At 35.5% G+C, this 24,580-nt stretch overlaps 1 protein-coding gene across 5 annotated transcripts in view; it reads right to left on the minus strand.

The window, feature by feature from the left end:
* Positions 1-24,580, minus strand: part of AQR (aquarius intron-binding spliceosomal factor) — a 154,036-nt gene that overhangs the window by 6,811 nt on the left and 122,645 nt on the right. For all 5 annotated transcript variants that reach the window (XM_050797539.1, XM_050797537.1, XM_050797541.1 and 2 more), the window contains 8 exons: positions 23,363-23,500; positions 16,873-16,944; positions 15,309-15,496; positions 14,455-14,626; positions 11,146-11,316; positions 7,909-7,994; positions 3,231-3,405; positions 382-495 (listed from right to left, as the gene is read on the minus strand). In XM_050797539.1, the coding sequence (XP_050653496.1) occupies positions 382-495; positions 3,231-3,405; positions 7,909-7,994; positions 11,146-11,316; positions 14,455-14,626; positions 15,309-15,496; positions 16,873-16,944; positions 23,363-23,500 (1,116 nt within the window). The remainder of the gene's footprint in view (positions 1-381; positions 496-3,230; positions 3,406-7,908; positions 7,995-11,145; positions 11,317-14,454; positions 14,627-15,308; positions 15,497-16,872; positions 16,945-23,362; positions 23,501-24,580) is intronic.

Below are 24,580 nucleotides of genomic sequence, written 5' to 3' on the forward strand. Positions count from 1 at the left end.
CATGACAGAAAGCAGATCCTTGGCTGCCTGGGAAGGTAAAAAGGGGACTAGTGAAGGGCAAGGAGGGATTACAAATGGGCACAAGCGAAAACTCTTGGGATTATGGATATGCTCTTTATCTTGACTGTGCCGGCGGCTTCACAGGTAAACACCTATGCCAGAACATATAAAATTGTACACTTTAAGTTTGTGGACTTTATTGTATGTGGAATTCTATCTATATAAAGATGTTTTAAAAATATGAATGTTACATAAATAACAATAGCCTGCTTTAGTTTAGTTGATTTCCCACAAGGAATTAGGTACTTTAAAGATTTATTCTGAAAAAAAGAAAATTATTTCTACAGCAAGAAAAATAAAAGTCAATTTTGAGAAACTCACCTGATGATAATGATGTGTAGTCTGTATCAAATGCATGTACATGTTGTATACAAAGTTTGCCATCTGGGGCATATTTTTTATTATTTGTACTTCATGAGATGGTCTCTCTCCATTCTAGAAAAAGGAAAAAAGAATGTTAAGTATCTAGTAAAACAACCCTAGAAGGTAACACTTCAACATAAACCCATTTCTTAATCTTATGAATAAACATGATTAGGGTATGGAAGAACTAACCGTAAGAGGATATGAAATGCAAGTATGAAGAGTAGAATGAAGACTTCATGAATGTTAAAAAAAAAAAAAAAAAAAAGACTTAAATAGAATAAAAAGGGGGCCCAGGTCAGCATGCTCTGCCTGCTGGCCATGTGACTCCCATTAAAAAAAGATTATTTTAAAAAAAAAAAAAAGACTTCATGAAGAATAGTGATTCCACTGAAATTTAGAAAAGTTAGAGACCAGAAGAGCTAAGAGTCGCCAGCTTGTAATATAATTTTGGGCTGGTAAGTGAAGTATGGGTTTTAGTTTACTATCTAATATAAAAGAATTAGTAAGAGATAAGTAATTATTTGACTAGAGAGAAAAGTCAACATGGTCTGAAACAGCAGTTTCTAAGACTGTGCATGCTCCAAAGACAGTTCATAAGATAATTCAGAAAGAAAATAGTAACACTCTTTGTCCTATTTATATTTTCCTAAAAAATAAGACGCTAACATTTACTTTTATTTAATACATGACTATGAGTCAAGAGGATGAATATTCAAACGCTCTTTTTAAAATTTTAGTGTCTATCAGGCTGGGGTAGACTGTTAAATTGCAGGCACCTAGGCTCTAGCCCCTACAGATTCGGATTCAGAAGGTCTGGGTGGAATGAGCTGATTCTTTGTAGCTTCTGACAACAATCTAAGAAACAATGCTCTATAAGTGTAGGTAAAGTAGTAAAGCAAATCAAGAAAATACAGAACTTGCACTTCTTTGTAAACCACCCTAAAATACAGATTAACAACTTTCTTATTTATAGTTATTAATAAAATGTTTATAAAGTCTTATCCTTTCTTATGATAGGAACAATTTAGAAAACCATTAAGGTAAAAAACATACCCCAAAAAAGGAGGATTCAATCTTAAAGTGACAAATTATTTAAAGAACATGAAGTTAGAAATAATTTAGTAAATTAAACAACACTTCTCAGAAGTAAGCAGGATGGCAGCATTCCATCTAAGCAGGTATTCTTTTGATTAATGGTTATTTTCTGCAATGGTCAGAACTCGTATGTACAAATACTGCCATGTTATTATGACTAGGAACATGGAAGAGTTTTTGTTTGTTAGCTTATTTTCTGGAGTCTTGCCAAGAACTGCCTTTCCTTGAGACACAGCACTCTGCCCCTCACTATGTCTTGAGCAGAAGATGGGGAGATGTTCTCAGCCCTAACCTCCCCAGGGTCTTGAACTCATGAGTGTTATCTAAAGCCTGGGTTTCCAAGCCTTCTGTTCAGTGATACTGTCTGACCTGCACTTCAGATTTCTTCAGGTGTGACGTGTAGCCCTTACATAGAAAGCACCTGGGGAGCTTGTTACACATGATGACACCTAGGCTCTGTCCCAGACCTCTTGTCAGGAATTTGCCTGTTTAACAGCCCACAAAAGATGGAGAAAGTCAGATATAATAGGATTGTGTCTAGACTTGAGCCTGACACTTGAGGCTTTATGTGACCCTACCACCCCATGATCTCTCTCCACCATTTTCCTATTTCTCCACAGCAGCATTTCTTCAAAAATAAGTAAATAAAAAGGCAGTTTTTTAAAAAGTACTTATTATTATTAAACACACAAGACTTAAGATTTTTTTAGAGGTGTGGAGGGAAGACGTATACTGTGAACATCTAAAATAATGTTATTTAAAACCCAATGGACCCCCAGGACAATTCATTAAATAAAAAAGCAAAGCCCAAAAGTCTATAGCATAATAACCTTCATGTAAGAAGGAAAATAATACAAAAATAAACATATCTCTTCTCCTTTATACAAAAGGAATATAAGGATTAAATGAGAAACTAAAGAGACTGGTTACCTAAGGAGGGAAGGTGCTAGGAAAAGGGGAGAAAGAAGGGGGGATAAGAGGGAGTAGTATTTCTCTATCTTTTCATTAAATATATGTGCTCTCTCCTCCCTCATTTCCCCAGAATGTAAGCTTCTTAAGAACTCAACTATTTATTGCTCTATTTTCAAGTAAGTAGTTAAGTTCTCCTTACAAAGCTGAAGACGAACAGTATAGAAAAATGATAAATCACATGAACTCGGATGTTATTCGAAAAGACCTCGTGGCTTTTCAGATCTTGGATCCTCTATCTGCCAGATGCATGGCCAAGCTACTTAGCTTCTCTGACCCTAGGTTTCTCCATTTGTATAATGGGGTTAATAAAATAATCTAATAACCTAATAGGCTGTTTTTACTGAGATGAAAGCGAGAAAATGTAGTAAAGAACTGTCTGCCTAATACATGGTAGTGACTAAATGTGGGCTGACATTATTATTTTTAATTTTTATTTATTTATTTTTTATATAGAGACGAGGTCTCGCTATGTTGCCCAGGCTGGTCTCAAACTCCTGGGCTCAAGCAATCCTCCTACCTCGGCCTCCCAAAGTGCTGGGATTATAGGTATAAGCCACTGCACCCTGCCGGTATTATTTTTATATAGAAAATCTAACTCAGTTCTTCAGTGCAGCACACTCTAAAACAGGGACTAAATTATCTATAATAATGTTCCAAGCTAATGTGGTCACCTATAAGAAAATCCCAATTTCCCACTCTGAGGAATGCTGTCTGTAAAATGAAGAAAGAAGTCCTACCTTTCTAGTGGTTGGGAAAGGTTCTGTTGGAATTATATGCAAATGAAGGGGTCGAGCTGTGAGCTGACTGAAAGCTGGAGTCAGTTCAAAACAGTTTTGAAAGAGGGATACTCTGGCGAAGATATAAAGTCCAAGTCTGGCTCTAGACATGGCCACTACCAGGCGACGGACATCCCTTTAGGAAATAAACAAAATAATTAGCACACTTCAAGATTATTAACATTTATGCAGCTTTTTTTTGTTTTGTTTTTTACATATTTCATTAGATAGTCGTGTTAAGCCCCGGCAATAAAAAGTTACGCTTCTTAAAAACTTAATAGAAGTTAATCAATGTTACATGACTAATAAACCAAGTAAAAGTTAAGGCTTTATTACTAACCTCTTGTTGGTTTTTTGAGGGGGAGGATCACAAAATAACCAATGCATTTATTTAAAAAGTCTAAGTAATATATTAGTATTACAGTATAGTTCAATCATCAGTTACCAACTTAATGCATCACTGTCATTGAGTCAATCTGAACTAGCTCTTCTTCCACTTCACCTACCAAAATCCCAGGCTCCATCAAGGTAAAATTTTACTTCCTAGATAACTCTTACCACACTGTTTGATACTTATTTACAACAATAAGTACAAATGGAAATATAGTATGATGCTATAAAACAATACAAGTTGAGCATCCCTAATGTGAAAATTCAGAATCTGAAACTTCAGATAAGGGACAGTCAGCCTATAATATATCTTATCCATGTATTTATTCTAGTATTTAGATTCAATGCCTGGCCTATAATAGGTACTCAGTGTTCATAAAAACAGTGATAAAAATGGTTCAATTGAATGATCAAACTATATATGTAGCTGGCTATCTGATGAATCATGTCATTTTTCTTTAATCTATTTTTTAAAAGAACCTAAGTTTTTTTAAAAAAGGTTTGAATCAAATAAATGTAAAGAGGGCTAATGTAATTTCACCTCACTATTAGATAAAATGTGTTTTAGTGAGAAAAGGTAATTCTGGTTTCAAATGCGGAGGACAGTTTTTTTACTGGAGATGTTTTTAGATGGCTAAATTTTTGAGTACTATGCAAAAGAGAAGACTTTCATGAAGAATAATAAAGCCTGGGAGAATCACCTCCAATCTCTGAAAGAACGTGTAAAAGAGTGTTACAGAGATCTAATGTTACAGAGATTATTCTCTGTAACATTCAGAGAGACAGACAAACCAGGAACTGGACTATTTATCTAATAGCTTTTCTTTGTGTAATGCAAGATATTTGGGGAGTATCTCTAATTCAACCTCATTTTCTGTGGTGTTTTATGGTCTAGTCTATGGTCTTAAAAGAATCTAGTTTCCTTAAGGAGGTACAGTGTGACACCAGCATATACTATCACTTATATTCTTGTGTTATGTGTATGTGTGTGAGGGGACAGAGCAGGGATAGGTAGCCTTCCCCCAGCAACAAACAAAATTAAGACATGCTCATTTAGGTAGAAGGAAAAGACATATTCCTTTACAGGAACTTTGAGGAATCTCCACATTTGTGACACACTGGATTCATGAAGGAAATATTGTTTTCTAGTTTATTGTAAGCCAAATTATTATTTTTGCCATATTTCCTTAGAACCCCAAGGGGTCATACTACAGTTGGGTAGTTCCAACACTGGTAACTGAAGGTACACTGCTAGAAATACTTAGCATAAATTCTCACACAAATGTTACAAATAAAATTATGGTGGAATTTAATGTTGTTTGGGGGAAAAAGGGTTAGTGGTGGAAGCAGGTGACAAACTGTTGTTTTCATGGTGACCACTGTAATCCCCCTCACATCCAGAAGGCCCTCTCTCTAGACAGAGCACAGGTACAGCACTATTGCAATGAACACTGTATGGTCTCTCTGAGAAAACTTTTCCCCAGCCTTCAGTGCTATAGTGCATTAAAGTGGCTTTTGTAAGTGTGATCTCCATTGTACATGAGGAAATTTGAACTAAAAATTTTCTGCAGATTCAAATGTAGGGATCTTCCAAGGATATATTAATGTCACTAGACCCTAAACTCCAGAAGGGCAGAGATCATGAATGTTAGATCTATTACTAAATATTAAGAATCTAGCACACTGACAAACAATGGATGGATCTGAAAATGTTTGTTAAATGAATGACCAAATAGTATGAACATAACAAACCACCAGGCAAAAAAACAAAGGATGGTAACATGAGTAGGCAGAGCTCCTTGGAGTTATGTCTTGAAAGCAGGGCAATGTGGACTGCAACATTCTTTCTTAGTCCCCAGAAGATGGCTAGAGAGGAAAAGCACTGTTAAACAACAACGCCAACACTCTGATAGAACCCCTATGAGGAAACAACAGAGGAAAGCTGCAGCCTCATTACTTGGCTCAGAACAGGTTACACGCATTTCTATTGGTAGCTAGGCTGTCCAAATCAGTTCGGTACAAGAACAATGAATGCTGGAAAAGGGACCAGAACTGTACCACTACTCTGGCTACTAAACAGCTCCACATTGTCCTCAAACAGGCCTCTGGAACTGAAGCTGGCTCCAACCCAATCACCCAATTAGTCCACCCTAGCTGAAAAAAGGTGTGAGCAAAAGAAATAAGGCAGGCACTTGGAAAACAGTCTAACAGTTCCCTAAAATGCTAAATACAGAGTTACCATATGACCCAGAAATTCTACTCTTAGGTCTATAACCAAGTGAAAGAAAAACAAGTGTTCACATAAAAACTGTATATGCATATTCATTGCAGCATTATTCATTCTAATAGCCACAAAATGGAAACAACCCAATGTCCAATTGATGAATGGATAAATAAAATGTGACATAGCCACACAATGGAATACTATTCAGCGATGAAAAGGAATGAAGTACTGATATATTCTACAACAATGAACCTTGAACATATGTTAAGTGAGAGAAGCCAGTAACAAAAGACCATATATTATATGATTCCATTTATATTAAGTGTCCAAAATAGGCAAATCTACAGAGATAAAAAGTAAATTAGTGGTTGCCAAGGGTTTGGGGGACAGGGGAGGGAAGTGATTGCTAAGTACAGGGTTTCTTGCTAGAGTGATGAAAATGTTCTAAAATTGATTTGGAGATAACTGCATAGCTGTTAATATACCAAAAAATCATTGAATTGAACACTTTAAATAGATAAATTATATATGCAAATTACATCTCAATAATGTTATTAAAAAAATGAAATATGGCAGGAAGGTAGGTTTCCTTGGTATCCTGAAACAGAAATAGTTTCTTGCCTATATATAAAAGGAAGAATTTGAAAGATTAGCTTTCTAAAAATCAGAAATTTTTATTAAAAGTTTGATAAAATTCTAGCTAAGATACCTAGGCTAAGCTACCTGGGTAACTAGAATCATAAATAATAAACTGACATATCACTTCTATGCACAACCGCCACCAACACTATCCCCCATGAAGAAGTTGGAGTTTCAAAGGAAAATTTTGGCAAGTACAAATAAATTTACCTTATTGGGATAAAGGTATTTTTGCTAGAAAATGTTGACGTTCAAGACAATACTGAAATCGGGTGTTCTTTTAACCCTTCATTTATAAGCATTTTATCATCAAAATCTTTCTTTTTTTCTAAGTTTACAGAAACATTAGGCAAAGGGCAGCATAGAACTAAAGTCACTGGAATTTGAAGACCAAGTACCACAGAGTTAAGAAAACAGGTAGGGAGAGGAGGGGGGCGGAAGGAGTGTTCATATATTCATACTGTAAGTTTTTGAGATGTTAATTATGTTAATTATGTAAACCATAGTGACAGCCCATTCAGACGGCAGTTTATAAATCTCAGTGAGAAGAAAGAATTGCTTTTTAGAAAAGTTAAGTCTGTAAATACTGGCTTGACACTTAATATGCAAAAACAAACTATTTTAGAATGCGAAACAATTTCTTAAACCATTACATCTTTACTTACCCTTACATAAAAGTTATCAATCTCATGAAACCTGATTACTGGGTTAAGCTTCAAATAGATCTTAATGACAATATTATGAGAGCCTGGAGAATTTTCTTTTCATGTCTATCCAATAAAGTAATAAACTCTCCTTAGTTTTGTTAGTATGTCATGTAACATGAAGGTTTATATAAAACTAAATGGATGCTTTATAATAAGAAGATATTATTTCCATAAATCTCTAACACATATATACATCATAATAAATGATAAAAATAGATTATTGTTTGTTTTGACAATTCTTAATCCAGGGAGAACAAATGGCTCCTTTATCCTCTAACACTGAAGCTGAAAGATTGTGTATGAAAAAAAATGAGAAAACATATTATACAATGAAAATTTATTCTGAAGACTTTAATTTCTTTATCTCCTTTAATTTCTGATATTACGTTTCTAACAGATACAGGACAGATTAAGATTTTATGATAAAATGCTATCTCTGAATAGAGTTAAAGAGTAAAACTGTTAAAATTACTAAAACATTTAAGAGTAAAAATATCCAGCAGCAATGACAATAGTTACTACAAGGAATCTGATGTTACATTCCAACAAAAAGCAGCAAATGTTGCCGAGTAATTATAGTTTAAACTTAAAAAATATTTAGAACACTTAGCCACAGAATTTCAAAATTGAAATAGATAGTCAAGTTCAATAAACATTATGAAAGTTTTTTCCTACGCACCTCAGATGGCCCACTGCCCTGGTTCGTACCAGAGAAAGAAGAATATAATCATTCTGTTGACCTTGAAATCTATCAACAGTTGTCACCTAGAAATAAAAAATGGAAAATATGGTGCATTTGCAAAGCCAAAAGATGCTAGAGATCATTTAATGTGCTACAAACAAACATCTTATCCTTAAAATAATCAAACTCAAAAGAAACATAATCATAGACTTGGAATTCCAAGAACAAGTTAACGAATGTTATTAAATAAACCATTCTAACAAGATCAAACTACATCCTTATGTTATTCACACTTATAGCACTTGTCTTCACCTTTGCTGATAACTAAATAACTATTTTTGGAATTAACAGTCTTCCCCCATTAGACTGCAAAACTTCATGAAAGCAGGGACTATGTCTAGCTTATTAACTGGTATCCCAGTTTGATGCTCAGCAACATAACTTAATATGCTTATTTATTAATTAATATACCACTAGTAAATGTCTACAGCATTCCTCCATCAAAGAAAAAAAAACAAATAATCTTCATTGTACTTTCTGTTCAGTTTGAAAATATATGTACATGGGAGGCCAAGGTGGGCAGACAGCTTGAGCCCAGGAGTTAAAGACCAGCCTGGGCAATGCGGTGAAATCCCATCTCTACAAATTATACAAAAATTAGCTGGGCATGGTGGCGTGTGCCTGTAGTTTCGGGTACACAGAAGGCTAAGTTGGGAGGATTGCTTGAGCCCAGGAGGTGGAGGTTGCAGTGAGTTGAGATCATGACACTACACTCCAGCCTGGGTAACAGAGTAAGACCCTGTTTTGTTTTGTTTTGTTTTTAAAAAAGAAGAAGAAAAGAAAAGAAACAGTGTATGTACAAATAGGGAAGTTCAGAAAGGTTTCAGTCACTAATATTGGCAACTCAGGCATTTATCTTTTCATCAATTCAACAAAAAGTTTATTGCTTACCCTGCAGAAACGGTAATTTATAGTCTATCTTTAAGAAGTATACAAAACACTTTTTAAGTCAACTACATGGAGGTATAGTTTCTACACAATAAAATGTGTTCAAGTTTACAATTTGATGAATTTTGACAATACATTTTCCCATGTGACCACCACCACAATAAAAATGTCCATCACCTCAGGCCTCATTTTGGTCAAATCTGCATCCACCAGCCCCAGGGAACCACTGATTTACTTTCTGTCACTATAGATTATTTTTTGCCAGTTCCAGAATTACATAAAAATAGCATCAAAAGGATATATTATTTTGTGTCCTATTTCTTTCAATCAGCATGTTTCTGAGATATATTCATGTGTGTGTACACAAGAAATTCATACCTTTTTGAGTATTCTCTCACTGAATGAATATACCAGTTTATCCATTCACCTGTTCATGAAAATTTGGTCTGTTTCTAGTTTGAAGCTATTTTGCATAAAGCTGCAATAAATATTCATGTACAAATATTTTTGTGGACATGTTTTCATCAGTCTTGAATAAATATGTGGAAGTGAAACTGCTGAGCTGTACAGTAAATGCATACTTCATAAGAAACTGTCAAACTTTTCCAAAATTGCCATCCCACTTTACACATTCACCAGCAATGTTCCCGTTCTAGTTTCAGTTGTTGTACATCCTTGCCAACACTTGTCATAATGTCAATCTTCATCATTTTACATATTCTTTTGGGTAGGTAGTGGTATATCATTGTAGTTTTAATTTGTATTTCCTTGACAACTAATGATGGTAAGCACTTTTTCATGACGTATTGGCTAACTGTAGGTCTTCCTATGTGAAGTGTCTGTTCAAGTCATTTGCCCATTTTGTATTGGTCTGCCTTATTTAGTAATAACTTTTATAGGAGTTCATATATATTCTGGATATAAGTCCTTTGTTGTTATGTGTGGCTATTATACCTGGGAATTCTTTTGCCACTCTGACCATGTGGAGAAATGGGCTCACATACTGACATTGGCAGGGCAGAATAACATCATTGAGCTACCCTGTAACCCAACCTTGGAACCACCCTATTTCCATCTTGTTATGAGAGACAGTAACTTTCCTTATTATTTGAGTCAGATTTTCTGTAAAAGGACTCAAATATTGAGGTCCTTCTATTTCTAAACTTGCAAAATTATTAGTTTCTTAGTTTCACTCTATTCCTTATGAAGTATTCTGCAGTGTCTATTCTTCCCTATATTCCTTTGATTTTGTTTTCATTCCACTGATTTTATTTTCTTCCAGCTTACATTTCATCTCTTTCTGAGTTCTTACATTTCTCTGCTTTGTAGCTGTTCCTCAAAGATATGGTTACTTCATTAAGTATTTTCCAATTTACAGCAAAATGTATATTTAAAAATTTCATCTTTTCCAGGCCAACATGTTTTCCAGAGCATGTATCCTATCTATGTTTTTCTGTTCTTCATTTTTTCCTATAAATTGAGCTTGTGCTAGTTCCCTTTATACTATTTATCACTGAATAAGTAAGTTTCTTAGATTAGCTACGTGGGAGACGTTAAGATGGGGCGAGCAAGGCTGTTTTCTGAAGGCTGGATGATTTTCATAACAAAAGGCCCCCTTTTCTTCTACTACTGTCCAGATAGTCTATAAAAATAGAGTTTGTCCCCTCTTTCTGTCATTTTCCTGTTACTTTTGCATAATTTCCAAAAAAGGTGAGCTTTTACATAGCCATGTTCATAACCAAAGTCCTAATTTTATCATTAGTATTATCTTTATGTGTTTTCTAATGTATTCAACCCTTCATTAATGAAAGAAGCATCATTTTATTTGCTATTATGCATTTTTCATTATATAAAAAAATATTTTTTTAAATCCCAAGGTCTGAATACATTTTACAATCTTCCCTTATTCCCAAGACAACCTCCCCTTATACACAATAAAAAGCAGTCTAAATTATATCTCTGCAAAGCAAAACAAACATACTCCTCATTACAGTACACAAATTATAATGTAATTTTGTTATATATCATTTTATGAACAAAAAGTTTCAGAAACATTTATTTCTGTTACCATCAATAAATATCTTTTATGCAGTAGTTGAGATAGAAAGTCACAGCAAACCAGCAAGACTGCCAGATAGGGTTGTCAGAGAATTATTTATAGTTACCATTATTTCATTTTCTCAACTATCTTAAAAAGAGATAGCAAAGAGATAAAGTAGAACAATATAAACATTTCCATCTTGCCAAAATGATGAATAAGAGAACTTATTATAATTATAAAAGTACCTTGTTTGGTCTTCCAATCAATGGATTGTTTCCACATCGTCTATTGATGATGTCGCGAATAAGATGCTTTTGGCCATTATACGTTGTTAGAATACTGATTTTGTCAGCAGGATAACCAAGTAAACACATGTACATAAAAAGTGCTACTACGTATTCTGCCTCTCCAAGATTCTGTAATGCAAACACAATCAGATTGTGCATTTATTTGCTTTTGTTTCAATTTTATAGAGGAAAGGTCTGATGTAGATAAGCACAATTTGTTCACTTTGCACACTGCAAGAAGTGAAGACTTAGTAACTTGGATAAGTAAACACCTTTCATAAAACTGAGGGATAATCTTATGCTACATTAACACTGATAAATGAAAACTTTTAATTTGCAATACAAGGAACAATCCTAAAATAAAACTTACCAACTTAAAGGCTTAATATTCCAAAGACCACAACAATCCCAATATAGATTAATACTATTCTGGCCAGGTATGGTAGCTCACATCTGTAATCCCAGCACTTTGGGAGGCCAAGGCAGACAGATCACTTGAGTCCAGGAGTTTGAGACCAGTCTGGACAATATGGTGAAACCCTGTCTCTACTAAAACACAATTATTAGCTGGGCGTGGTGGTACATGCCTATAGTCTCAGCTACTCTGGAGACTGAGGTGGGGGGATCGCTTGAGTCCAGGAGGCAGAGGTTGCTGCGAGCTGCAATTGTACCTCTGCAATCCAGCCTGGTGACAAAGTGAGATCTCATCTCAAAAAATAAAAAATAAAAAATAATATACAGTGTACCACAACTGTAGTTACACACAGACACAAAACTATAAAGGAACAAAGTAACTAAGAAGCCAATACAGGGCCGGGCGCGGTGGCTCACGCCTGTAATCCCAGCACTTTGGGAAGCCAAGTAAGGTGGATCATGAGATCAGGAGATCGAGACTGTCCTGGCTAACAGGGTGAAACCCTGTCTCTACTAAAAATACAAAAAATTAGCCGGGTGCGGTGGCCGGCGCCTGTAGTCCCAGCTACACGGGAGGGCTGAGGCAGGAGAATGGTGTGAACCCGGGAGGCGGGGCTTGCAGTGAGCCGAGATTGCGCCACTGCACTCCACAATACCCAGTTTAACAGCATATACACCTAGCAGTATTATAGTTGACTCAATTTTTACACAATGCTTTTCCTTCTTCCTCATGTTTCTTAATGTTTTTTGTATGCTTTGTTTCTGTTCTCTGCATGATGGTTGTCACTTCTACTAGATCACTTTAGGTGGGATGAGGATGTGACCTCAAATTGGTCAGTCTGGTTTACTGTTAAACTACAGACTAGTAAGGAGCTTAAAACTAAGGCTTATTCAACCTAAAGGTGAGGAATCACACACAAAGCTGTTTGATCCAGTTTAGTAGAGACTAAATCCAAAGTACTAGATGAAAGAAGAAAGTAAAATAAGAATATAAACACAATATTAAAAAAAAAAAAGGAAGCTGGATTTCATGCAAAGGAAACAGAAAGATTACTGTAAGACTTCTAGAAATATCATTTATATTCTGGTTCTTTGTGACACACAGCTTGAGTTACAAGCATTTAAGTTTTCTTGTTCTTTAACATTTCCCAATTTGGTACTTTGCCCAAAGGTTAGACATGAAGCATTAACAATAAAACAACATGAACTGTATTGTGACCAAACATTTTAGAACTCACTCCAAATGAGTCAAGTCCCCTTCCAATTAGTGACTTTTATTCATTTATCCACCTAGTCTTTCCCTCTCAGACACTAATTCTTAGAATGTTATCACTTAAATGCATAATATTCTTATTTTGGGGGATAGTGTTTTCAACTCTTCAGAAATATATTTAATGGTGGCAAATCATCATCTGAAAATATATTTATTTCTTGACTCGCTAAAAACTCATCTAGAGTTAGGCTTAATGAAAAAGAAAAACAGGTAACCAATCTGCATAAAAATGCTTCAATCCATAGTACAGTATGACTCAAGCAGTGAAACTGACTCAAAGGAGAAATTCCAAAAACTATTAATGTAATGAAAACATCAGTTGATTACTGACAGAATACTTAATTAATTTCTAAGGTGGCTATTAGGAAACATCACTGATTTGAATTAGGTTCTAATATTTTTAAAGTTATCATTTAAAAGGTCACATCTGTTCTCAGGCAGTAAGTACACAAATAGAGTAACTTGATTTAATATAACCAAATATTTGGAGGGAAAATAAGATCTGCATGAGTTACATCTACACATACACATTTAAGCTGATGATCTATGATGCTTTTTTATGAATAACTCAAGATCTCTAATTTATATAACAACCTATATTGGATATTTTGCTGTAAAGAGAAAGAGAGAAAAGAAAAATTTAAAATAACCCCAAATGCTATCAACCAAAGACTATATTTTGATGTATACGCTGCCAGGTCATTTTGTATAGATTATCTGCACATATTTCTATACGTATATATTTGCTGCTCCTTTTTAAAATGAGATGACTATATAGATACACTTTGCAATTTTTTTCCACTTAATATAGCATAAACATTCTTCCTGTTAGTAAACACAATGTTATCATTCTTAGTGGCTATCTAGTATTTCTTTTATATGGAATGTAATAATGCAATTAATCCCTACTGACAGATATTTAGGTTGTTTCTCATTTCCAAAATAATTTGCAATGATGAGCATTACGCATACAAGTCTTTGCAAACTTGCCCAATTATTTTTGCGGATAAATTCCTAGAAGTGAGAACATTGTTTTTAATATATGTTAACAATCTGTCCACCAAATTATTTTCCTACTAGCATTGTATGAGAATAAAGTTTCCCCAAACCTACCCCAACCCTGAGCATTGTTAAAGAAGTGAAAATGTGATTCAGTGATTTACACTTGTTATAAAATATGAATTGCATACCATATTTTCTATTAGTCTTGATTTTTTAAGTAATTTGAGTTCTATAAATATATTCAGAATTCAACTTATTGTTCATTAAATATTGAAACAAATTTTAAATATTGAAAATAAATTTTTTCTCCAATCAGTATTTTTCTTTATGATTTCTGCTTTTGTAACAAGCTTAGGAAGACCTTCCTCACTGTAACACTATATATTCATCAATATTTTCTTCTAGTAGTTTCTAGTTTGTTTATAGTCTTCTTAGTGCATGTATTTTTAATCAATTGTGTGTAAGGTGGGGTTCCAACTTTCCTTTTCTCAATGGCCAAATGGTTAAGTATCACTGATTTAGGCATACGTCGGCCAGCAAATGCAAAATAAACTTAAAAGCTTCCTATTTTTTCTTACCTGATAGAAGTAAGGATTAGGTTCAGATTCTCCCACTCCTTGAAAATCTTCAACATTAATGAGCTGGAAGTCATACAGTAAGCCAGCATTTGCTGTACTAAACTCTGGCAAAAGCTGCACATGGGGTAAGTTTCCTAGATTCTTGTATCGCCAGTTGTAGAGGTTGCACAAGCTTTCCAAAGACAAATCCCCCCACAAACAGAAAATATTAGCAGTGTAAAATCCCTTTTAATATACCTAAGGAGGTTTCTCTGTTTCTGTGCTTCTTTCAAATTTTCATGTTAGCCATTTTTGCTCATCTTTTAAGCAATAATGCTCTTTCAACCTTAGCTTCCCTACTTCACGTAACCAAGGGTCAGAAGACTGAAGGTACTACAAAACTAAGAGTTCTATCACACTCTCTGAGATCAATGCTATCTTTATCCCTTAAATTAAAAAGTCAAGGCAGACTAAAAATTGAGGACATTTGGAGGTAACTATGAGATGGGGCTTGCATCCTTTATGAAGTAAGAATTGGTGTGTTCTCCTCTTGTTCACTTTTTTTTTTTTTTAAGATTTCAAAATTATATTAACTGTATACCTTTTGGGGCATGAAGGAGAAGGGACAACAAAAAGAAGCCCTTAGATTATACTTTACTGAAATTAATCTTAATGAATGAAATGAAGGAAATAAATTATTTGGTCCATTCATATCTCTTGCAGTAATCGACAAAAGTGCTTTTGGATTTACAGGTAGCCAAGTTCCTGGATAGCCAGGAATGCTAACAGTCTACACAAAAGCTATTCACAAATACTTGGATCATGGAACAAATGTCCTTAAATGGGAATGATTTTTTTTTTCCTGTCTCCTTTACCTTGCTCTGGCTCTCCCTTGAGCATCAAGGTCCACAGTTGGAACTCCAACGCGAACAAAGCGAGTGAAGAGAGACTGCTCCATGTTTGAGTACTTTTGAAAGGCCATGTTCTTAATAACTGGAGGTAACTGGTGATGATCGCCAATCATAATCCATCGTTTTAGTCGGCTAAATCCATCCTGAGGATTCTAGAAATGAAAAGTAAGGAAATGGCAATACTCTATTATCCTCTAGTCTCCAATTTATTACCCAAGGGACTCACTCTTCATCAAACGACTTCCTTATCTTACAAAATTACCAATCGTTACCAGCTCCACAAGGAGGAGTCTGGCAAATTTATAGAACAATTTGTGAACTAATTATGGACATTATTGCCTTGGATGACAGTGGGTGAGGGAGAATGGAGGTATTTAGAAGGCAAGCATGGAATTACCCTACTTTAATAGGCAGGGTAATCCAAAGAGGTCTGGAAGGATTAGGTCAGCATTAGGTAACGAGTACACAGAAGGAAACAGAAGCCCAAGAAGAGAAATGGAAAGATGTGAAATAAACATGTTTCACAATTAGCTGAGGACCAATTCTGAACCCACCAAAGCAGTAAAAACTACTTTCTTTAATTATCTACACTACTACTTCAATTTCCTACTCTATGTGTCTCCTAGTTCCTTGAAACATATCCTGATAGAATACATTCCAACTTCCAAGTGGCTTCACTTATAAAAACAACTTTTGGAACTCAATTTATCTGCATATTAGAGTGGTCTCTATTCTTAAGTTGGGAATTCCACATTTTGTTTTTAATGCTTCAATAGTAAAGAATATTGTACAGTAAAAAACATTCTTAAATAGCACAATTTAGCTCAAAAACTTAGGCATAAAGAAAAACAATGCATTCAGTGAATATGAAAAAATAATTCTACAAACAATTATAACAAAAGAAATGAAGAAACAGCTCATCTTCCCACTAAACTGCACAACAATGTAATTTTCTTGATTAAAATTACTAAATATTTTCAAAATTACAGAAATAAACTATGAATTTTTAAATAGTACTTACGGAAGCAAAACAACTACTAAATAGAGAGTGAATAGATTCAAGAAAGTTTACAGGGCCAGGCGCGGTGGCTCACGCCTATAATCCCAGCACTTTGGGAGGCCGAGGCGAGTGGATCACGAGGTCAGGAGATCGAGACCATCCTGGCTAACATAGTGAAACCCCGTCTCTACTAAAGAATACAAAAAATTAGCCGGGCGTAGTGGCGAGCGCCTATAGTCCCAGCTACTCGGGAGGCTGACGCAGGAGAATGGCGTGAACCCAGGAGGCGGAGCTTGCAGTGAGCGGAGATTGTGCCACTGCACTCCAGCCTGGGCAACAGAGCAAGACTCCGTCTCAAAAAAAAAAAAAAAGAAAGTTTACAGGCTTAAAATAGAATACCAAACATAATGAAGTTAAGGAAAATACAGAACTATGGCAATTAGCACACCCAAACTGTACAGCTTTCTGATGCTGTCCTCAGCATTCTTAGAACTCTATTTTCTTTGCCTCAGATCTTATATTTCTTACCTGTAGAAGAAGAGGGATAAAAGTCTCTATCTCCAGAATCTGAGCAGCCTCTTCCATCAAAATGTTGTCATACTGAGAAAGAAAGAGGAAAGCCTGTCATAAAGACAGCTTAAAAGCCAAACAACTACCATAATAAACATAATCATCCAAAAACCCCCAAATAATTTCAGATAAAAACAACATACAAATTATTCAGACACATAAAAATAACAACATACACATTATTCAAACAGAAACTTCATGGTCTTATTTATCACTATGCCTCTGCATTTCCAATTCAAGTATTTGACTTCAGGAAAGCCCCCTAAATACACAACTTTACATTGAAGAGATCTTGTATATCATTTCTTGAATTGCAATGCCAATTTGGTTCTTTTCAATTAAGTTATTTATTTCTACATCAGAAAGAATCAATTTATAATTATATATGAGGTCCTCCCCTTGGTACTCTTCCTCTAGGGAGTATTTTGGGATAATTTTTTTCCTATATGAATCCTACCCATCACAACAATCCACTTCAGTCTCACCCTTGGGCATTTAATCCATCACCACAGCATGTCAATTTTACCTTTGAAACTCTTGAGTCTATTCATTTTTCTTTATTTCTACCAGCACTACCACTCTAAAAATCCAAGCTACCACTATGACTACAGATAGCAAACTCCTTACTAGTTCCTCCTCTTCCTGTCTTGACTCCTCCAAGGCACTTCCACAACTCCTTATTTCAAATCCTTCACACTACTGTTTTAGGGGAAAAAAATCTCTTAACATTGCCAGCAAGGATGTATTTACCAAGAACTGATATTCAATCTAGTCCCTGACTTCCTTTTGTACTTTATCTTTCTCCTTACTCACTAAGCTTCAACCACAACGGCCTATTTCAGTTTGTCTGAAATGGCAAAACCTTTCCTGCCTCAGGCCCTTTGCACATGCTATTCTCTTCACTTTTAGTCTAGTTGGTTCTTTCTCATCCTTAAAATATCAGCTTAAAAGCCACGTTATCTAGGCCTTCTCTGACCTCCCAATCTAAAACTGATCTCAAAGTACCAAAGTACTGTTCTTTTGTTTTTCAGATCTTCACATTCATAATTCTATCTGTATATTTACTTGTTTAATATCTATATCTTTTCCCTAGCCCAGTTCCCAGTAATGTTAGGTATTGCACATCTGTAAAAGAATGAAAAATCAAGTCTTTCTCAAACATGAGAAAATTTCATTCTTTCTTTGACAATTACTACTCTTCTATCTGTCCAATTCTCATTTAGATCTATTCTCAACATGTTTCATCTTTCCTCTTCACTTCTAATTCTGATCGCTACTTAGTATGACATCTTCTTGTTTTAGTACAATACCTTCTTCTTGAATCTAAGTATACATTAGAGTTCTGTTGCTTTGTTTTTAAAGATTGCTCCCATTATTTTATTTTCCAGAGAGGTGGGAGATGGGGAGAGCATATTTACTCTGAATGTTTAATTCTCCTGTTTTAAAGTTATGGTTCAATTCTGGACTGTTATTGAAACTACTCGAAGGTGTAGGCATGTGGATGTCTTTTCTCTAGCTCTATAATAATGCCAGATTTCCCTCTTAAAATGATTAGGTCATTTTTGCGGGAGTTGAACAGGAGGAATTCAAACACCCACACTGTCTAAGAAGCCCCTGTGCAGACTCTCAGGATGACAGGTATAATACGCAAACAGAGTGGGGGCGACTCAAAAGGAGAGAGCTTAAAAAGACTGCTTTCCGAAAATCAGTTCTGAAAATATAATGCAATTTTACTTATAAAAATATTTATAGATTTTGCTTTTTAAAAGGGAGATTTTAATTCCAAAGCAAAATTATCACCACTTTAGTTACTTGTTCCATGTATTTATTAGTCAGATCATTCATTCAACTCTTACTAATCTCTACTAACATATTACATGTTGGGTTGGCACCTGATGCTCCAGGCCAGGGACCAGGCTAGGAGCTGGTCTTTGTGACCTTTCAAAGGATTCCTAAATTCTACAGCCACCGTTACCACAGTTCTACGGTTCTTTAGTGGATTATAGCTGCTAGGATAGGGTCAGGGTGGTGTAAGAGTAAGGGCACAACAGACTTTAAATTCTTAGAAAACCACCTTTTAATACTAGCTCTGTAAGTGATTACCTGTGACTCTAAGGTAATCTCTCTCTTGAGTCACCCTTTCTCAACCATAAAATGGAGGTATCTTGGTTGGGTGTGGTGGCTCACAGCTGTAATCCCAGAACTCTGGGAGGCCGAGGCAGGTGGATCCCTTGAGCTCAGAAGTTCGAGACCAGCCTGGCCAACATGGTGAAACCCCGTCTCTACTAAAAATACAGTAAGTTGGTTGAGCATGGTGGCACGTGCCTGTAATCTTAGCTACTTGGGAGGCTGAGGCACTAGAAGTGCTTGAACGCAAGAGGCAGAGGTTGCAGTGAGCCGAGATCACGCCACTGCACTCCAGCCTGGGCAAAAGAATGAGACTCTGCCTCAAAAAAAAAAAAAAAAAAGGAGAGTGCTCATATAAAGATCTAGTTGTGAAGAAGAGAAATAAATCATTGTAAGCATAGAACTTCGTGCACTGTAAACACAGAACTTGGTATATAGCTGACGCTCAACAAATGATGGTTACTATCATTGTTTGTTTTTGTTATTCTGATAAATTTCCTTCTACAATTTCTAGAACTCAAAACGGGTTTAAGATGATCAACACTGAATCAACAATCCCTGAAAACAGACAAGCAAATTAGAACTAATATTTAACTTCATGTTTGTAAAAGATTGGGGCTGGGCGTGGTGGCTCACGCCTGTAATCCCAGCATTTTGGGAGGCTGAGGCAGGTGGATCACTTGAGGTCAGGAGTTTGAAATCAGCCTGGCCAACATGGTGAAACCCTGTCTCTACTAAAAATACAAAAATTGGCTGGGCCTGGTGGCGGGTGCCTGTAATCCCAGCTACTTGGGAGGCTGAGGCAGAAGAATCGCTTGAATTCGGGAGGTGGAGCTTGCAGTGAGCCGAGATTACTCCATTGCACTCTAGCCTGGGCAACAGAGCAAGGCTCCCTCTCAAAAAAAAAAAAAAAAAAAAAAAAAAAAGGCTTCAACAAAATACAATTTGAAACAAGTGATAGACTTCTGTTACAAGGTGATGAACTGAACACTTAATGATCACCACTATCTCTGGAAACCCCCTAAAATAATACTTGACATCATATAGTGAAATTGCATCCCAAAGAGTTAAAGAAACCAGCAACTAAGAGAAATTCCTGAGTTCACAGGATAAGAAAAGAAACACCTTGCTGCAAAGCTGAAACTTCCTTTGCTTCTAAGATAATAAAACTGGCTGAAACTGGCTGGAACCAATATAGCCAACTAGAGTTAGCACAGAATGAGCTTGCTTACATCACAACCCAAATTGCTACCATGTTTCATATTAACTCCTCCAGAACCTACACAGCAATCCAAGAGGTAGCATGAAGAGAAAACTGTGCATGCTTTCCTTCCTTCCACCAGTCACTTACTAATCCCAGAATCCACCCCATATACCTTTTCTAATAAAATTACTGCCTTAAAGTCAGTATGGGGACATAGATTTGAGCTTGACTATGTTCTTCTCATGAGTCAACTTGCAATAAGAAGCTTTTTTTCCCCTCAAAAACCTGGTGTTAGAGTATTGGCTTCTAGTGCACCGATCAGCAAGCCCCTTTTGCTTGGTAACAATAGGAATGGTTTAAAGAGGCAATTAGACTTCCCCACTTCAAGGAACCAAATAAATGTCCCTCCTCTCTCACCCCCAATAGATGACAGATTTAGTGTCTGGAGAGGATCCTGGAACTTGGAGAAAGGAGGCAGAGTTAAGAGGGTGGGATCAGAAATGAGCACCATACAGAAAGTTGGAATTATGTCAAGTCTGTGTACATAACAGAATGTGGAGAAGTCTGGCTCTCTTTCTCCATCCATCTCCCACAACCCAGGGATCCAGGAAAGTAAGAGTCCTTCTTCTCCCTTTGTATCCCTAAGACATACCACTGAAATTTCAGAACTCTAGGGACAAAGAAAAGATTGTAGGGCTTCCTGACAGAACAAAAATGTGAAACAAAATACATTTAAAATCACAGCTTTGGGCTTCTGAACAGCTACACTGGAAGACAGAGAAAATGGAACAATTCTTCAAAATTCTGAAGGAAAAGTATTTCCAATCTAGAAATCCATATCTAGCCATAATAATTAAATGTGAGAGTAGATTTAAAACAGTTTTTGGACATGGAAAGTCTTAAAAATATGGCCTCCTATGTATTATTTCACATGAAAGATACTGGAGGATGTATTCTACTAAAAGACAGAAGAGAAAGACACAGAATGCCCAAAACAGAATCTGACATATGAGAAAGGCAAAGGCTTAGAATGGACGCAATGTGAACTGAAATAGGTCAGGAGTATCTAGGTGAGAGATCTCCAAAAACATGTATGTGATGTGTCTAAATGTACTAAGAAAATATTTAAAAACTCAACACAGTTTTGGGTTGAACTGGTGGTAAAAACAGAAAACTAAACAAACAAAAAAGACTAAAATCATTAATTCCAGAAAGAAAAAAAAACATGCATGAAAGGAAAACTAATCATGGTATATTCCCCTGCTTGGATGTGAAAGTGTTCATGTGTTAATAATGATGTAAACACCCAAAAGTGAGCAAACCAAAGTTATGACATAACTATATCGGAAGCATTAAGGAAGGAAAGGTACATGCACACGTGCATGAATGTGTATCTATTTGTCCTTTGGGTCAGCACAGAATCAAAAGACAATGCCTAAAATGGAAATTTACCATTCTTGACTGATACAGATGAAAAGGATAAAATACAGAGTTGAAGGAATGGATAAATGGGACGGATGAGCGGAGTGGGGGATTGCCTTTTTTTGTTAAGCAGACCTACAAGGTTTTTAAAACTCTTAAGTGTGATAAAAATAAAACTTTGAAATCAAAAATATAGAAAACCTATTAGCACTCATGCTAACTATCCTTTGACGTGTAGCATGATTTAAATGTAGAAAATGACTACTGAAAATTTGATAAGTAGTACTTTTTTAGAACACATGCAAAAGCTCCATGAAAGCAAAAAAAATGTTAATTATGGTTGCATTATTTTCCCTTGTTATTAAGCTATGATTTAATATCAAAGTATATGTTATATATCAGCTCCAAGAACAAAATATTCAGGTTAAAAATTCTCACTAATAATTTGCAAAAGGGTAAGTTCACATCACTAGGGTATGTTCACACTACTTTTTAATAAATTGTTGTATTTGTCCCACCTTGCAGCTGAGGAACCTTGCGTCCAAGATAACAATTTCATCACCTTGAATTTATTTATCTTTCAGTGAGCTCACAACATTTAAAAATTGTCAGTTACTTTAATCAGCAAATGAATTACTAATTTTTACTTCAAGCCCATATACAGAACTCTGTTTTAAACAACATATAAACCAGTTGCAGGAAAGTTAAATGACTGTATTAAAATCTAAGTTCTGATCAGTATCACTAGCAAAGTCAAAAAATTTGCAAATTCAAATTTACTGCTCAATCATTACATTCCACTTCAAATGAGTCACAGATTAACAGGCTATCATGTCCTCCTCCTGTTTTTAATTAATATCTTATTTTGCAGTCTAAATAAGAGTATTCCATATCCTCATATGAAAGGCTTTTCATTTGCTAAGTACACAAATAACTGGAATGGTTGTATGTTTAACATGTGAATAATCTAAGCATACAGATGTTTAATAGATGAAAACCACTTTGGTTTTTGTTTGTTTTTGTTTTGAGATGGATTCTCACTCTGTCATCCAGGCTGGAGTGCAGGGGCGCAATCTCGGCTCACTGCAACCTCTGCATCCTGGGTTCAAGCGATTCTCTTGCCTCAGCCTCCCGAGGATTACAGGCACATACCACCATGCTCGGCTAAATTTTTGTATTTTTAATAGAGACAGGGTTTCACCATACTGGCCAGGCTGGTCTCAAACTCCTGACCTCAAGTGATCTGCCTACCTTGGCCTCCCAAAGTGCTGGGATTACAGGCGTGAGCCACCACACCTGCCTGAAAACCATTTTGAAATGTTCTTTTTATAGCTTTTATTTCTGTTTGGAGATATTTTTATTATTACTATTTTTGTAATTAGGTGAATTTTAGGTTTTTTTCCATAAGCTTTATTTGGAGATTTTTAAATAAGTGATATTCAGTAAAAATAAAACCTTAACAAGTATGAGAATTTGGTCAGACAACCATATCGTTATAATGTTACCTAATGGACAAATTACTAATAACTAGATTTAGAAAAATTAGATTCAGAGTTCACTAATCATGTAAACATGGGATATTATCATTCACTTGTAACAGAAACATTTTAAGGTAATTATAAATACAAACTTCAATAAGAAGTGAGCCAATCTCTGATAATCTTTAAAAAAAAAAAAAATAACATAAGTCTTTACCTTGAAACCTAACTTGACCAAGTCATGTCGTTTTAAGGCAGCATGAGTACAGGTCATAGCAATAATTTTGGCTTCTTTCACTAGAAGGTATTTAGATCTGTCCAGTCCACTTCGAAGCAATTCAGAGGCTCTGAATTCCTATGGAAATGAGGAGCAATGAAAGATAATTTCAGGAAAATGGAGTTTTGCACATAACTATACAATCCAATCAGACTTAATTCCTGAGAAATTAACATACATATGTTATAAACTAAGCCTAATGAATTATAATTCTGTTCATTATGATTTGGGTACTAATTGAGTTCAAATAGTAGCTGAAATAAAAGTTATAATTCAAACTTTTTTGTATGTAAGGTAAAATATGTACAACATAAACAAGAATACTGAATAAAATTCAATGATCCTTGTACCTGTATCACTCAACGTCCCTCCAGGAAAATAGAAACGATTTCAAGTACTCATATCAAAGGAAATTTTAGCAAGAAACTGGTTATACAAGTGATAGAGGAACTATAAAGGTAATGTAACTTAGAAATTACAGACAGCAGCAGTCACCATTATCCCTAGACTAGAAAGAATAAAGGTAGGAAGTGGTATTATCAGAGCCCAGGGACTGTAGTCACACAAAAAAGCTGGAACCCCAAGTTTTTCCAGGAGAAACTGGAGTCATGAAAGAAGTGGAACCCAAGGTAGAGGGAAATGATGAAGAAATACCTTGGCACTCTCTCATTGGCTATACTAAGCAAGAAGTCAGCTGACATAGGAAGCTGGGAAATTAAACCTGCAAGGGTAAGTCAGAACATCAACCATGGCAGAGGATCCCCAACAGAGCAGAAAAGGGTATGGACAATAGATGGATATGAGGGGCAAACAAGTCAAACCAGAGTACCCAATGTCAAGTTTCATAAAATCTGAGCCTTACCAATACTTCTTTCAAACTTTTTTTTTTAACATTTGTTTTGTTTTTTAAATAATTAAAATATTACAAATATAGGTGAGGTACCCTGTATAACCTTCTGCCTACTCCCTCCCAACGCAGCTATTATTATGAATTGAGTATGTTTTTATCCTTTCACTTTGTGTTTATCTAACCATAAACATAATACATTTATTATTCTGTACTTACCATCCAGCCACCTAACCATATACATTTCAATATTTACTGAACGTATACTACGTGCCTGATACAGTTCTAGGAAGTGGGTATATAATCACATC

This window comes from Macaca thibetana, chromosome 7 (genome assembly GCF_024542745.1).
Source record: "Macaca thibetana thibetana isolate TM-01 chromosome 7, ASM2454274v1, whole genome shotgun sequence".
NCBI lineage: Eukaryota > Metazoa > Chordata > Mammalia > Primates > Cercopithecidae > Macaca > Macaca thibetana.